This window comes from Babylonia areolata, chromosome 18 (genome assembly GCF_041734735.1).
Source record: "Babylonia areolata isolate BAREFJ2019XMU chromosome 18, ASM4173473v1, whole genome shotgun sequence".
NCBI lineage: Eukaryota > Metazoa > Mollusca > Gastropoda > Neogastropoda > Buccinidae > Babylonia > Babylonia areolata.
Window position 1 is genome coordinate 4,735,717 of NC_134893.1, and position 17,500 is coordinate 4,753,216.

Consider the following 17,500-nt stretch of genomic DNA (forward strand, 5'->3'; position numbering starts at 1 on the left):
ACTGAAACCTGACTGAATCGCACAGGAAACGAATGACGAGCGCCCTAATGGCAGCTGTCAGTCGGCTCTACCCAGGTAGGCAGCCTGCTGTGCAAATGACACCGTGTTTGTAAACCGCTTAGAGCTTGGGCTCTGACCGATGATAGGCGATATATAAGTACTCATATCATCATCATCATCATCATCATCATCATCATCAACTTGCTGGCAGAAAACAGATACCAATAGTGGTTGGCGATGTACTGCGGCTACGCGCTCTCCCTGGGGAGAGCAGCCACAGCAGCCTGGATTTCACACAGAGAAACGTAGTCTGGCAAAAAGTAATATAATACAATGCAATACAATATAACACAACAGAACAGGACAAGTGAGTGACTCATGGATGCTCTGCACGAACACAACACAACACAACATGTGGGTGAATCACTGAGTCTTTGCACGGACACGACACGACACTACAGGACAAGTGAGCGACTCATTGATGCTCTGCATAGACACGACACAACACAACACAACACAGCACATCACAACACGACACAACACAGCACATCACAACACGACACGACACGACACGACACAGCACATCACGACACAACACGACACAACACAGCACATCACAACACGACACGACACGACACGACACAGCACATCACGACACAACACGACACAACACATCACAACACGACACGACACGACACGACACGACACGACACGACACAGCACATCACGACACGACACGACACGACACGACACGACACGACACGACACGACACGACACGACACGACACGACACGACACAAGAGTGACTCACCAGTGCTCTGCACGGACACGACACGACACGACACAACTCAACACAACACAACAAGACAAGTGACTCACGTATGCTGTGCATGGACACAACACAGCACAACACAACACAACACAACACAACAGGACAAGTGGCTCACGTATGCTGTGCATGGACACAATACAACACAACACAACACAACACAACACAACAGGACAAGTGACTCACGTATGCTGTGCATGGACACAACACAACACAACACAACAGGACAAGAAAGTGACTCACTGATGCTCTGCACGGACACGACACGACACGACACGATACGACACTAGAGTGACTCGCTGATGCTCTGCACGGACACGACACGATACGACACGACACGACACTAGAGTGACTCGCTGATGCTTTGCACGGACACGACACGACAAAACAACATACGACACGACACGGCACGACACGACACAAGAGAGTGACTCAATGATACTTTGCACAGACACGACACGACACGACAAAACAACATACGACACGACACAGCACGACACGACACAAGAGAGTGACTCACTGATACTTTGCACAGACACGACACGACACGACAAAACAACATACGACACGTCACGGCACGACACGACATAAGAGAGTGACTCACTGATACTTTGCACAGACACGACACGACACGACAAAACAACATACGACACGACACGGCACGACACGACACAAGAGGGTGACTCACTGATGCTTTGCACGGACACGACACAACACGACGCAATACAACACAAGACAACAACACGACACAAAACAACAGGACAAGAGGGTGACTCACTGATGCTCTGCACGGACACAACACGACACGACGCAATACAACACAAGACAACAACACGACACAAAACAACAGGACAAGAGGGTGACTCACTGATGCTCTGCACGGACACAACACAACACAACACAACACAACACAACACAACACAACACAACACAACACAACACTACACAGAACAACCCAATGTAAACCCAACCCAACCCAACCCAACACAACACAAACCCAACCCAAACACAACACAACCTAGCACAACCTAACACCAACCCCGTCCAACCCAACCCAACCCAGCACAACACAACCCAAACACAACCCAAACACAACACAACACGACACGACACGACACGACACAACACGACACGACAGGGCACAACCCAACCCAACCCAAACCCAACACAACACAAAGCAACACAAGACAAGCCCAACACAACAGGACAAGAGACAGTGACTCACTAATGCTCTGCACGGACACGGCGTGGCGCCCTATAGGCGTGCCCTGACCCTCCCAGTCCGTGGAGGAGAAGAGGTCCTGGGTGCGGAAGTTGATGCTCAGGCTGCTGATGCTGCCCGTCATGCCTGCCGGTGGGAACACCATGCATTGATGAACATGAAAGGTCGACACACAATGCACTGATTTGATGACAAAAAACATGATAGGTCGGGATACGATGCAATGATGAAAAAAACACGAAAGGTCGGCACACAATTCATTGATGACAAAAACACGAAAGGTCCTCAAACAATGCAATGATGACAAAAACACGGAAGGTCGGCACATAATGCATTGATAACAAAAACATGAAAGGTTGGCACACGATGCACTGATGACAAAAACATGAAAGGTTGGCACACGATGCACTGATGACAAAAACACGAAAGGTCAGCACATAATGCATTGATGACAAAAACACGAAAGGTCGGCACACAATGCACTGATGACAAAAACACGAAAAGTCAGCACACAATGCATTGATGACAAAAACACGAAAGGTCCGCAAACAATGCATTGATGACAAAAACACGAAAGGTCGGCACATAATTCATTGATGACAAAAACACGAAAGGTCGGCACATAATTCATTGATGACAAAAACACGAAAGGTCGGCACATAATGCATTGATGATAAAACATGAAAGGTCGGCACACAATGCATTGATGACAAAAACACGAAAGGTCGGCACACAATGCAGTGATGACAAAAACACGAAAGGTCTGCACATAATTCATTGATGACAAAAACACGAAAGGTCGGCACATAATGCATTGATGATAAAACATGAAAGGTCGGCACACAATGCATTAATGATAAAACATGAAAGGTCGGCACACAATGCATTGATGATAAAACATGAAAGGTCGGCACACAATCCACTGATGACAAAAACACGAAAGGTCGGCACACAATCCACTGATGACAAAAAAACGAAAGGTCGGCACACAATGCACTGATGACAAAACATGAAAGGTCGACACACAATACACTGATGATAAAACATGAAAGGTCGGCACACAATGCATTGATGATAAAACATGAAAGGTCGGCACACGATGCACTGATGATAAAAACATGAATGGTAGGCACATAATGCACTGATGACAAAACGCAAGAGGCCAGCACACGACGCACTGTATGTAACCATAGGTGCATATATATTGTTGCTGTTATGTTCTTTGTAGTGTTCGAATGCACCGCATAACTATGGAGTTGTGGTCAACTGGTAACGCATCCACCTTGGAAGCGTGAGCAGCTGAGTGTACGGAATTAAAACCAACACTCGTGAGAATATTCTCCCACCTCCACCAGACCTTGAGTGGTGATGTGGACGCTGTTCATTTGGATGATGAGATGATAAACTGAGGTCTCGTGGTTTGTGTGGCATGCGCTTTGAGCACGTAATTAAACCCTTGTAAAGAAAAGGTTGTCTCTGACAAATTCTGTAATAATAATAATAATAATAATATAATAATAATAATAATAATAATATTAATAATAATAAATGAACAAATAAACCCACTTTGATATTATTTGTATCTGCAAGTAAGCCTATGTCATATGAGTCAGACGAGAACCTGGACCCCACCCAAGCTCACACATGGTCATCATCATCATCATCATGGTGCTGTTGCCACCGTTGCTTCTCCCACCGAGTCTTGACATGGATCACAGGATCTTTAACGTATGTATTTGACCACCACCACCACCACGTGGACCACTTCTTCAAAAACCACCCCGAGCTGACGACTGTCAGTCACCATCACCACCACCACACCACCACGAGCCCTGCCCCTGCCCCTTATGCCTAGCACTGACCCACGGTCTTGTTGTCGGAGGCGCCCAGTATCATGTAGGAGTCAAAGTCAAGGTCCTTGATGAGAGGCCTGGAGAAGTTGGCGAACAGACGCTCATGGTTGTTGACCCGCAGAGAGGCCCCGCTCCTCAGGACCTCCACCAGAATCTCGTGCCAAGCACCCAGCTGGTCAGACAGACGTGGAGAGACCAGTGGGTGAGTGCGTAGAAGACAGACTGACAGATAGATAGATAGATAGATGGGTGGGTGAGTGGATGGATGGATGGATCAGTAACTTAATAGACAGATAGCAAGACAGACAGACATATAGATAGATACATGGATAGATAGATAGATAGACAGATGGATAGATAGATCGGTGGCTGAGTGGATTGATGGATGAATGATTGAATAGATGGATGGATAGATCAGTAACTCAACAGACAGCCAGCCAGCCAGACAGACAGAGAGACAGCCAGACAGACACAAACAAACTAGCAAACACACACAACAAACAAACAAACCACCCCGGACTCACGGAGAGAGTCACAGGGGACTGGATCTCCAGGCGGGCCCCCCGCGCCATCACCAGCAGAACGACGGCCGCCTGGTCCAGGCTCACGTGCACCAGCAGCTGGCACTTCTCGTCGTCATCCGCCTTCTTGTCCTCGGCGCTGTTCTTGCGGTCCTCGGCGTCGTCCAGCGTCACCCCCTTCGAACCCCCTTCCTTGTCGTTGTCGTCGTCGTCGAAGACACTGCGGCACTGGCGGTAGCGGTGGAGGAGGGAGCCATCCGGTGCCATGGGTTTGAAGTGCAGGTAGATGACCAGGAAGCGGGTGGGGCGGTTGTGGGGGGCGAAGCGGATCCAGGTGGTGGTGCCCAAGTACACGGCCCGGTCTTCGGTGTCTGGGGGATATAGTATTCATTGAAGGAGGAGGGATTGGAGAGTTGGGGGTGGGATGGGATGGGATGGGAGGAGCCAGATGTGGGGGTGGGTTTGGGGGGTGGGGTTGGGGAGTTGAATGTTCTCTTTGTGGCTTAATTCAATTAATAACCCAGCCCAAAATTACTACTACTAGTTACACGAAGCCAAATTATCAGGACAAAGTGAGTGAGTAAGTAGCTTGGAGTGAGTTGTTGGATTAGTGAGTGATGCTGGATCCTGTCTTGTCGATAAAACATAAGGAGTGGTTGATTACCAATACCTTTATTTATTTGTAGCCAAGCGCTTAGCTTCATTCTGCTTCAGACAGCGCTCTTAGGCTTCAGATAATGATTCACGCACAAGCTGTATTAGCAGACCACAGTTTTCGCAACTAAGCGGCAGGCAGAATATGTGTGACGTTACTCCCAGTTTGAACGCAAAGCCACTTACATCATTTTGTCCTCCTCGCCAGACAACCTGCTCACGGCTCGACCAGTGTCACGTCGTGGTACGCTATTGGCTGAGTTGGAATCTGTGTTTCTGCTCCACCATATTTAATTAATATCTCTTTTGTCGGATCAGTAAACTACAAGTATAATATACTGGCAGAATCATCGCGATTCCATCTTTAAATCTATTCCACTTATGTTTGCCTACGTTAAACTGATTTAACGCAGTTTGTAATTTTCAGCAACGAGCTCGTTAAAACTGACCCTGTTCAGGTGACTTAAATTAAGATTCTAAACTTATCTTAAATAATCAACACTTTATTTTATACTCATTATAAAGTAGGTGTTGAGCTCTTTCTTTTGCAATTTATCCGACGTAAATCGGTTCAGGAATCATTTAGAAATCTATCACTGAACACCTTGTAAGAAACACAGTTGTCGTCGGATTTGGCCTGATTTGTGCCGATTTGCTTTGCAGCACACGTGATTGTCTTTTCAGTCCGCTTAACTTGCATAAATTGGCACAGTGAGTGATGCGTGGTCACTTCATACCTGGTCAGTCATCTAACCAGAGCTGCTCTCTCTCTCTCTTGCTGCGTCGCGAGCAGTGTGAGTGTGTGTCCTGTGTGTTCTCACAACGGCTGACACCTTGCTACGTATCACTGTAAGTACTAGTGTGTAGAATGTGCTGATGATTTGTAAATTGTATTGTTTGACTCAGTACTTGTGTTCATATGAGTATGATCAGTTATTGCTTTGTTCAGTTAATTCTTTGTTCAGTTATTGCTTTGACATGTTGTGGCAGTTCAGCTATGATTGATCTAAACAATCACCATGTCGTCATATGCTTGGAGCAGTGTTCCATTTGATTCTTCTTAACGTCACAGTCAATGACGTCTCTGGACACTGATAGTTTGTTTGAGAGTATTCTAGTCTAGTGAGTGCATATGATGCGTTCTTTCTCATTTGTTGTCACTGATGAAGGTTACAGTGTTTCACCGATTCTCAGTACTCTAAAATGTGTGTAGTATTCTGTCATGATTACAAGATAGTGATGGATTAACATCAGTTATTGGTTAAAACCACCTGATATGTATCAGTCTGTTAATAATTTATTGTAATTTAGTTATTATGCCCTCTCCTATACGGCTTACTCCAGTATAGTGCTACATGATAAACTGATTCATTTGAGTCACTTTGACACAGTATAAGCTTTACCTAATCTATACTGTCATTGTACTTTCACTAAATCAGCATAGCTTCAATCACTTTAACTGCACTATTTAAATGTATTAGAAATGTCATTTGATGTTAGTGTTTGGTTTTCACACATATGCATTACCAAGTGGTAGTCTTTCCATGTAATATGTATGCATGTGCTTTATTATTCACTTGTGCCGACATGTGCTAATGACATTTGTTTGTGTCATTCCAGGCACTGTCTTCTTCTCTTAGTTCTTCTCTTTTTATATCTTCTCTATTTATATCTTCTCTTTTTATGTCTTCTCTCAGTTCTTCTCTTATTGTCTTCCTCATTCTCTTTTCTTATGTTCTCATAACTACTGTAAATAAAACAAAAGAAAAACCCATTTGTGACTGGCCTCTATATGTTCCTGGCCTGTGTGTGGGAATTCTTGTCTATCTTCTAATTCAGTAAATCATCATTTAGTTAGTTCTTTTATACCAACCATACCCTATTAGAACCACTCAGTTCAGGTTACATGGCTACATATTTATTCTAGATAGGCAAATTGGCAGATTGTAAACCAATCAGTCAGCGAGTTACACACACACACACGCACACACACATATACCCACACCCCAACTCACCTCCAAACACACACACACCCCTCAATCATTCCTACACACTCACAGTTACACTGACTGACCTTTTCAGGGACCAGCGAAGCAGTGAGCCAGGTCACACCCTGGCCCCGGGCACACACACACACACACACACACACACATACCCACACACCCCAACTCACTTCCACATACACACAACCCTGCCCCCTCAATCACCCCTACACTCATAGTCACACTGACAGACCTTTACAGGGACCAGCAAAGCAGTGAGCCAGGTCGCTCCCTGGCCCCGGGCACACACACACACACACACACACACACACACACACACACTCTCACTCACTCACGCATGAACCTACACACACATACCCACACACCCCAACTCACTTCCACATACACACAACCCTGCCCCCTCAATCACCCCTACAGACTCACACTCACACTGACCGACCTTTTCTGGGACCAGCGAAGCAGTAAGCCTGATCACTCCCCGGCCCCAGGTACACACACACACACACACACACACACACACACCCTTCAGTCACCCCTACACACTCAGTTACACTGACCGACCTTTTCAGGGACCAGCGAAACAGTGAGCCAGGTCACTCCCCGGCCCCGGGCACACACACACACACACACACACACACCCCTCAGTCACCCCTACACACTCACATTCACACTGACCGACCTTTACAGGGACCAGCAAAGCAGTGAACCAGGTCACTCCCTGGACCCGGACACACGGTGCCCCCGAACACGGGCGAGGGGTCAGTGCATGTGCGGTCACGCACCCGACGGCCCAGACCACAGTGCACCGAGCAGCGTGACCAGTCCCCCCACTCCGCCCAGCTCCCATCCACTAGGACACACGAAAACCAGCTGTGTCCAGTTCGTGGTGAAGTGTGTGTGTGTTGAGTGTGTGTGTGTGTGTGTGTCCATGTTCAGTTCTTCAAACTGATCTGATTGGTCCACTTGCTTATTTGTTTGTTTGTTTTTATGTCTGAATCACATGGCGTGACTTCATTTTTTGAGATGTATATCACATGCTCAAAAATTCCCATTCGTTATTTCTCTGGGATACATAAGTGTGTATATGGAACATCTTGCCCACTCCCTTCTTTCCTTGTTGACGGTTGTGGTGGTCAAGTGGTTAGTGGGAGCGCTGGATTCTCGCCCGAGTTTGATCCCAGTCGCACCTGGTGGGTTAAGGGTGGAGATTTTTTCCGTTCTCCCACATCAACATGATCATGTGCAGACCTGCTAGTGGTTTTAAAAGCACTTAAGACTTTGGTTTTTGACCGAAGATAGGTCCCATATAAGTATCCATGTCATCATCATCACCTCCCTACTACACCCATCCTACTCACCCATTCCGTCACATCTATCACACTTTCCTAGACTTTTATGTACATAATGATGACTAATCTTCTGAACTTCAGGCTGTCTTGATTTGATCAAAACGACAAATTTCGCTCTTTGATGTAAATAACTTTGTCCAGTTATAACAGCAGCCATGAAGCGACTTTCGATATTAGCTTATCGGCTGACGAAATTTCAACAAAAACAGCGATTCATAGCCTTTGCTGAATGGACACTGGAAAGGGTGGTATTTATTTTGTTCGAAGGCAGTTCGGTACACATAGCTAGGCCAATGTTATTCAGAACCAGGAGCGAAAAACTCGAAAAAGTGTCCTCTTTGTGATAAGAATAATGTCCAGGTTTGATCGAAACATGATAAGAATAATGTCTGGATTTGATCAAAACGACCTATTTCATTCCCATATCTAAATGACGTATGAAAAGAACGTCCCTGGAAACCAAGGACAACAAAACTATGAAAACCAATAAACACGAAAACTATATTGTTTACGAAGCATGTGGGCGTGTCTGACCTCGTTGTTACAGTTTACTGTCTCGATTTCATCAGCATGGCATATTTCGCTTCCTGGTATTAAAAAACAACGTATGATAAGAACATGGCTGGAAACAAAAACGAATACAACAAAACACACAAAAGGAATACAAAACTGCCATAACATGACAATGAAATAAGACGAGATACTACAACTTAATTGTCTGCAACTTTCATGTGGAAACATCACGATGACTGTGTCCTGACCGACTGACCTGGGCAGGGCTGGGTGTTACAGATCAAAGTCTCCTGAACGCCATCTCCCTCATCGCTGACTGACTCTGCCGTGCGCGAGCTGTTCATGTATCCCTGCCTCACCCGCTTCCGCTGGCGTTGCCCTCCATCGCACGTGGCCGTGCACTGTGACCATGGCGACCAGTCGCTCCACGTACCCCTGGCGATGCCTGTCACGTGAGGGTTTTTTTTGTTTGTTTGTTTTTGGGTTTTTTTGTTATTCTGTTTTGGGTTTTTTTGTTTTGTTTGTTTTGGGGTTTTTTTGTTGTTTTTTTTGTTCGTTTGTTTTGTTTGTTTGTTTTGTTTTGTTTTGTTTTTGTTTTTTGTTGTTTTGGGGTTTTTTTGTTTTTGCTTGTTGTTGGCTTTTTTTTGTTTGTTTTTTTGTTTGTTTGTTTTTTGCTGTTGTTTTGTTTTGGGTTTTTTTTTTGTTTTTGTTTTTTGTTGTTGTTGTTTTTCTGTTTGATTTTTGTTGCTGTTGTTGTTGTTGTTGCTGGGGGGGGGGGTTGTTGTTTTTTTGTTTGTTTGTTTGTTTGTTGTTTTTTGTTGTTGTTTTTTTGTTTTTTGTTGTTTTGTTTGGTGGGTTTTTTTTTGTTGTTGTTGTTGTTTTGTTTGTTTTTGTTTTTTGTTGTTGTTTTGTTTTTTTGTTGTTTTGTTTGTTTTTTGTTTGATGTTGTTGTTGTTGTTTGTACACATGTCAAAAAGAGACGGGACAGTGTTGTGTTTGTTGTTTCAATACCGTGTGGGTTTGTTTTAGCTTTTTGTTGTTGTTGTTGTTGTTTTTGTGTTTTATAATGATAATTGTTTATAGGCTAATTATCCCACTTGCGTGCCATATTCTTTTTTCTTTTTTCCTTTTTTTTCTTTTGTTATTGTTGCTGTTGTTGTTGCTGTTGTTGTCGTTGTCTGAAGCCACTGACGCCTTCGTTAAGGGTCTCTGAGTCTTGAGACTGAAAGACGTTTGACATTTTTCATTCCTGCTTACAGCCCAGTCGACTGCGCAGGGTCATATCAGGACAGCCCAACTAGTAAAGAAGAAGAAGAGAGAGAGAGAGAGAGAGAGAGAGAGAGAGAGAGAGAAAGGAAGAAGGAAAAAATAAATCGCAATAGACACGAAACTCTGTCATATCTGGGGGGGAACTCTGAAGAAAAACACACACAGGAACAGAAGAATAAGAGCAAGAATAAGGGGGGAGGGGGGGGAGAAGAAAGAAACTACCAATCGCAGCAGCAGCGGAAACTGAAGAAGAAAAGAAGAAGAAGACAACAACAACGACAACAACAATAACAATAACAACACCAACAAGGACAGACAACAAGAACGAGGACAAAAACAAAACAAAACAAAAACGAAAAAAACACCAAAAAAAACCACAAGAACCAAAACAAAATCAAGCAAGAAAGCAGGGAAACGAGAAAAAAACAGACGACGACGATGACGACGACGACGACGACGAAAAGAAGAAGAACAACAACAACAACAATAACAACAACAACAACAACAACAACAACAACAACGAGGAGGAGGAGGAGGAGAAGAAGAAGAAAGAGGAGAAGGAGGAGAAGGAAGAAAAAAAAGAAAAAAGAAAGAAAAAAAGGAAGCGCTCACGTGGACAAGTGCCAGCATCACACTTCTCCACCCTCATGGAGTCGCCCAGGCAGGAGCCGCCGAACTGAGGCAAGGGGTTGTTGCAGGTCCTGTAGCGCTGCCTTTCGCCATGTCCACACGTTTTGCTGCACGGCGTCCATGGCAACCATACACCCCAGCCTCCCACCACTGGACAGGGAAGGAAAAAAGGAAGGAAGGATGGAAGGTAGGAGGAGGGCAGGAAGAGGGGAAGGTAGATAGGTAGGAAGGATGGATGGACGCGAAAGGAAGGAAAGGAGGAAAGATTAGAGAAAGGATGGGAAAAGGAGAAAGGAAGAGATAAAGGATGGAAGGGAGAAAGGAAGGAAGGCAGGACGAACCAAGAAAGGAAGTGATACATGGAAGAAGGAAGAGAGGAAGGAAGGAAGAAAGGATGGAAGAAAGAGAAGAAAGAAGGAAAGAAGGAAGGAAGGTAGGAGGGAACGGAGGAAATGATAAATGAAAGAAGGAAAAAAGGGAGGAAGGAAGGAAGAAATGGAGGGATGAATGAAGTAAGGGAGAGAGGAAGGAAGGAAGAAAAGGAAAGATGGGAGGAAGAGATGAAGGATGGAAGGAAGAGAGGAAGGAAAGGAGGAAGAGCGGATGGGACGTGGAGGAAGGATGGGGGCGTAAAAGAAAAAGAGGAAGAAATGTAAGAGAGAGAAAAGGCGAAAGGAATGGTGGAAGTTTGGAGGATGGGTGAGTGTACTGTTGAATGAAGTGACAGAATGACTCAATGGTTGGCTGGCTGATTGGATGGTTGGTTGGTTGGTATGGGTTGATTAATTGTGATGGACTTTTAGTTGGTTTGGGATTGTGTTATGTATAACTGTATTGTAGAAGAAAGGAAAGTGAATGACACTTATTTCAGTTTACCACTATTTCAGAAGAAAAAAAAATCTGGTTACATCACTTAGGTCTCTTATTCATACGATAAGCGCTGTGTAAATTTACCAAATACGCATCAGGACTAAAATCTAAATCACCAACAATCTGAAATCAACGGGACTCTCAACATACAATGCCAACAACCTCAGCAGAATTGGAACAAACGAAGAAGTATAGAACTGGACCTGTGTGCACGCATGCAGAAACGATCAAGTCCTGAAGTTAAGCTGAAGATGTTGCAAAACTGGACGAGTCAAAACTGCATCTCCAACAAATCTGAACTACCTCGATCACCTCACCAGAACACAAGACTCGCGGGGAAGGAACATGATTCTTTCTTTTTTTTTCTTTTTCTTTTTCCAATCCTTTGTTTCTGTGCAATGTAACTTCGCTGCGAAACTGTGCCCCAGAATTCTATAACACTCACTCAACTCATCAAAACAGGCTAAATACATTGCAGACTCACACCTGCCAATTCACTGTATGCGACTTTAAACGTCAAATAAACCCGGTGTGCCTCACTCAACACACTAAAACAAAACAAAACAAAAAAGATTTTGCGGATCTGGCCCTGTCATATCACTGATTTAGCATGCCCGACATGACAGATCCAGTGTGTGGATGGGCGGTGGCCTCGTGGTTAATGCAACCTACTAAGAAGCGAGTGTCCACGGGTTCGAATCCCACATACAGACCGGGATTTTTACTTCCCGCCTCCCCTAGACCTTGAGTGGAGGGTTGGGTGCTAGTCGTTCGGATTCTCGAGATGATATACCGAGGTTCCTGTGTGCGGCATGTACTTTGCGCTCTTAACTCTCTCCATACGAACTGCGAAAGAGACGACGTTAACAGCGTGTCTCCCCAATTACCATCATCAAAATACTGGAAGCGGAACGCTCTTATACTGAAGAGGTGAATGTTGACAAAGAATACCACAGTTCTGACGACGGAAGCTAAAGGTTGGATCATTGAGACACCCACTGGATATCCGAGGGGTCTGTGTAGAGGAGAAGAGAGGACTGGCCGTACTGAGTGAGTTAAAACAACAGGGTTTTCCCTCACAAGTTATGTGGAAATGACCACTCTGATGGTAAAACAAATACACTTGCAGACAGACTGTAAGAAAAAAGAAAAAAAGAAAGATGGCGCTGCACTATGGCGACGCATTCTCCCTCTGGAAGAGCAGCCCGAATTTCACACAAATAAATCTGATATTACAAAAAAAGTAATACAATACAATACAATACAATATTCATCATCATCATCTCCATATTATAGTGCTTACATGGCACAAATTCCCCTCTCCATATAATGGGCTCTAAGCGCATCACATGAACTGATAAGGTTGGACAAGATAATACATTATCATAATACATATGCAATAGTGCATAATACAAATCACTGACTTAGCAATGCACCAGCAGATTCAGAGCCACGATCAGTAAAAAAAAAAAATGATTAAAAAATTAATATAATACTAATACTAATATTACTACTACTACTACTACTACTACTACTAATAATAATAATAATAATATTTTTCCCCTAAACCTATAAGCTCACCAGGACAGACAAAGACGTTGCAGAACTGGATCTGGCGCACCTCGCCCTCGCAGGGTGGCATGGGCGTGGTCTGGGCGGAGCACCACCGCTTCCTGATCCTGGTGCCTTTACCGCAGGTGGCCGAGCAGCGCACCCACTGGGACCAGGGGGAGTAAAGACCCTCCATGGTGGGATTAAGGGGCCCGTCCAGGTACTTGTCCCCCCGGCTCACCAACACGTCCTCCCTCACCTCCCCGGGTCTTCTTCTGTACGCTGTGTTTTCTGGCGACGCGAGGAGAAAGAAGCAAGGAGATATGTCTCAAAATACTGTCAACTATCTTGTAATCACCCTCACCCACCCCACGTTCCACCCCCCTGCTTTGACGCACAAATTTCATCAGCTTTATTTTGTTGGGGGGAGGGGGGCGGGGAGGGGTGGGACAGGGGGGAGGGGTGTGTGCATCTACTGGGTACTTTACCCCTTTGAGGGAGAGCCCAGTTCCTTTCCTTGGGGGTGTGCATTTACTGGGTACTTTACCCCTTTGAGGGAGAGCCCACTTCCTTTCCTTGGGGGTGTGCATTTACTGGGTACTTTACCCCTTTGAGGGAGAGCCCACTTCCTTTCCTTGGGTGTGTGCATCTACTGGGTACTTTACCCCTTTGCGAGAGAGCCCATTTCCTTTCCACGGGGGTGTGCATTTACTGGGTACTTTACCCCTTTGCGAGAGAGCCCATTTCCTTTCCACGGGGGTGTGCATTTACTGGGTACTTTACCCCTTTGCGAGAGAGCCCACTTCCTTTCCTTGGGGGTGTGCATTTACTGGGTACTTTACCCCTTTGAGGGAGAGCCCATTTCCTTTCCACGGGGGTGTGCATTTACTGGGTACTTTACCCCTTTGAGGGAGAGCCCACTTCCTTTCCTTGGGGGTGTGCATTTACTGGGTACTTTACCCCTTTGAGGGAGAGCCCACTTCCTTTCCTTGGGGGTGTGCATTTACTGGGTACTATACCCCTTTGCGGGAGAGCCCATTTCCTTTCCTCGTTTCGCTACACGTACAGCACTCACAGGGGCTTCGGTGGGAGTGAGAAAAAAAAAAAAAAAAAGGCAGCTGGAACAAGAAATTGCGTCATGGAATAATTACGTCATGCTCTCAATGGTTTGGTTTTGTTGGTTTATTTCTTTTCTTTTCTTCTAATGACATATGGATGCCCTTATGCAGGTATTCTATTCTTCGTCCATAGATCTAAATCTGAACTGCTTTGTAAAGCAACATGATCACAAAATTAATAGCTAATTGAATTATCATTAGTTCATGAAAACTTTTTCTTTCTTTCTTTTTCTTTATTTTTTTTTTTTTTTTTTTTTTTTTTTTTAATTCCAAATTGGGGAGTGAGTGCTTTCAAGATCTTTTACCCCACGAACAGTTTTTAACCCTGCCTGGGTGGTGGTGGGCCTTTACCAGATACTCGGCGTTTTCAAAGTAGTTTACAGTAATCGACCAGCTTTCTGTGGTGGGAAGAGGTTTGTCAATAATGGAGTAGCTTTCTGTGGTGGGAAGAGGTTTGTCAATAATGGAGAAGAGGTTTGTCAATAATGGAGCAGCTTTCTGTGGTGGGAAGAGGTTTGTCAATAATGGAGAAGAGGTTTGTCAATAATGGAGAAGAGGTTTGTCAATAATGGAGCAGCTTTCTGTGGTGGGAAGAGGTTTGTCAATAATGGAGTAGAGGTCTATCAATAATGAAGAAGAGGTCTGTCAATAATGGAGAAGAGGTTTGTCAATAATGGAGCAGCTTTCTGTGGTGGGAAGAGGTTTGTCAATAATGGAGCAGCTTTCTGTGGTGGGAAGAGGTTTGTCAATAATGGAGCAGCTTTCTGTGGTGGGAAGAGGTTTGTCAATAATGGAGCAGCTTTCTGTGGTGGGAAGAGGTTTGTCAATAATGGAGAAGAGGTCTGTCAATAATGGAGAAGAGGTCTGTCAATAATGGAGAAGAGGTCTGTCAATAATGGAGAAGAGGCGCTGTCAATAATGGAGCAGCTTTCTGTGGTGGGAAGAGGTTTGTCAATAATGGAGAAGAGGTCTGTCAATAATGGAGAAGAGGTCTGTCAATAATGGAGAAGAGGCGCTGTCAATAATGGAGCAGCTTTCTGTGGTGGGAAGAGGTTTGTCAATAATGGAGAAGAGGTCTTGTCAATAATGGAGAAGAGGTCTATCAATAATGAAGAAGAGGTCTGTCAATAATGGAGAAGAGGTCTGTCAATAATGGAGCAGGTGTCTGTGGTGGGAAGAGGTTTGTCAATAATGGAGCAGCTTTCTGTGGTGGGAAGAGGTTTGTCAATAATGGAGCAGCTTCCTGTGGTGGGAAGAGGTTTGTCAATAATGGAGCAGCTTTCTGTGGTGGGAAGAGGTTTGTTAATAATGGAGCAGCTTTCTGTGGTGGGAAGAGGTTTGTCAATAATGGAGCAGCTTTCTGTGGTGGGAAGAGGTTTGTCAATAATGGAGCTGCTTTCTGTGGTGGGAAGAGGTTTGTCAATAATGGAGAAGACGTTTGTCAATAATGGAGAAGAGGTCTATCAATAATGGAGAAGAGGTCTGTCAATCAATAATGGAGAAGAGGTCTGTCAATAATGGAGCAGCTTTCTGTGGTGGGAAGAGGTTTGTCAGTAATGGAGTAGCTTTCTGTGGTGGGAAGAGGTCTGTCAATAATGGAGAAGAGGTTTGTCAATAATGGAGCAGGTGTCTGTGGTGGGAACATGTTTGTCAATAACGGAGAAGAGGTTTGTCAATAATGGAGCAGCTTTCTGTGGTGGGAAGAGGTTTGTCAATAATGGAGAAGAGGTTTGTCAATAATGGAGCAGCTTTCTGTGGTGGGAAGAGGTTTGTCAATAATGGAGAAGAGGTTTGTCAATAATGGAGAAGACGTTTGTCAATAATGGAGCAGGTGTCTGTGGTGGGAGGAGGTTTGTCAATAATGGAGAAGAGGTTTGTCAATAATGGAGCAGCTTTCTGTGGTGGGAAGAGGTTTGTCAATAATGGAGCAGCTTTCTGTGGTGGGAAGAGGTTTGTCAATAATGGAGCAGCTTTCTGTGGTGGGAACAGGTTTGTCAATAATGGAGAAGACGTTTGTCAATAATGGAGCAGGTGTCTGTGGTGGGAGGAGGTTTGTCAATAATGGAGAAGAGGTTTGTCAATAATGGAGCAGCTTTCTGTGGTGGGAAGAGGTTTGTCAATAATGGAGCAGCTTTCTGTGGTGAGAAGAGGTTTGTCAATAATGGAGAAGAGGTTTGTCAATAATGGAGCAGCTTTCTGTGGTGGGAAGAGGTTTGTCAATAATGGAGCAGCTTTCTGTGGTGGGAAGAGGTTTGTCAATAATGGAGCAGCTTTCTGTGGTGGGAAGAGGTTTGTCAATAATGGAGCAGCTTTCTGTGGTGGGAAGAGGTTTGTCAATAATGGAGAAGAGGTTTGTCAATAATGGAGAAGAGGTTTGTCAATAATGGAGAAGAGGTTTGTCAATAATGGAGCAGCTTTCTGTGGTGGGAAGAGGTTTGTCAATAATGGAGAAGAGGTTTGTCAATAATGGAGCAGCTTTCTGTTGTGCGCCTTTTTCATCTCCAGAAGGAATGGACTGAAAATACTACAAAGTCACAAAAAGGAAGAATGTGCTCATGATAAGTGGAGTGATGGTAACGCGGTAACGAGGTAACGTGTCTGCCTAGGAAGCGAGAGAATCTGAGCGCGCTGGTTCGAATCACGGCTCAGCTGCCGATATTTTCTCCCCCTCCACTAGACCTTGAGTGGTGGTCTGGACGCTAGTCATTCGGATGAGACGATAAACTGATGTCCCGTGTGCAGCATGCACTTAGCGCAGGTAAAAGGACCCACGGCAACATAAGGGTTGTTCCTGGCAAAATTCTGTAGAAAAATCAACTTCAATAGGAAAAACAAATAAAACTGCAGGCATGGAAAAAAAAAGGGGGGGGGGGGGGTGCGGGGGGGACGCTGTAGTATGGCGACGCGCTCTGCCTGGGGAGAGCAGCCCGAATTCACACAGAGAAATCTGTTCTGATAAAAAGAAATACAATGATCACCATCGTCATTATCATCATCACCACTACCAACATCATCAACTCAATAGTTAATATCCTTTATTAGTCTGTTTCACTGTTTTATGTTAGCCAGCGATTTTGCACAAACCTAGGGTAAACGGGCTGAGTTTATATAAAGGTTA

The 17,500-nt window shown here is 44.8% G+C and overlaps 1 protein-coding gene across 1 annotated transcript in view; it reads right to left on the minus strand.

Moving 5' to 3' along the window:
• The window catches only part of LOC143291836 (uncharacterized), a 39,027-nt gene that overhangs the window by 10,768 nt on the left and 10,759 nt on the right, over positions 1-17,500 (minus strand). Inside the window, exons 7-16 of the mRNA XM_076601953.1 lie at positions 13,295-13,555; positions 10,826-10,993; positions 9,201-9,389; positions 7,762-7,932; positions 4,429-4,796; positions 3,914-4,076; positions 2,055-2,177; positions 1,698-1,704; positions 812-818; positions 428-486 (exon numbers count right to left, since the gene is read on the minus strand). Coding sequence (XP_076458068.1) covers positions 428-486; positions 812-818; positions 1,698-1,704; positions 2,055-2,177; positions 3,914-4,076; positions 4,429-4,796; positions 7,762-7,932; positions 9,201-9,389; positions 10,826-10,993; positions 13,295-13,555 — 1,516 coding nt within the window. The remainder of the gene's footprint in view (positions 1-427; positions 487-811; positions 819-1,697; positions 1,705-2,054; positions 2,178-3,913; positions 4,077-4,428; positions 4,797-7,761; positions 7,933-9,200; positions 9,390-10,825; positions 10,994-13,294; positions 13,556-17,500) is intronic.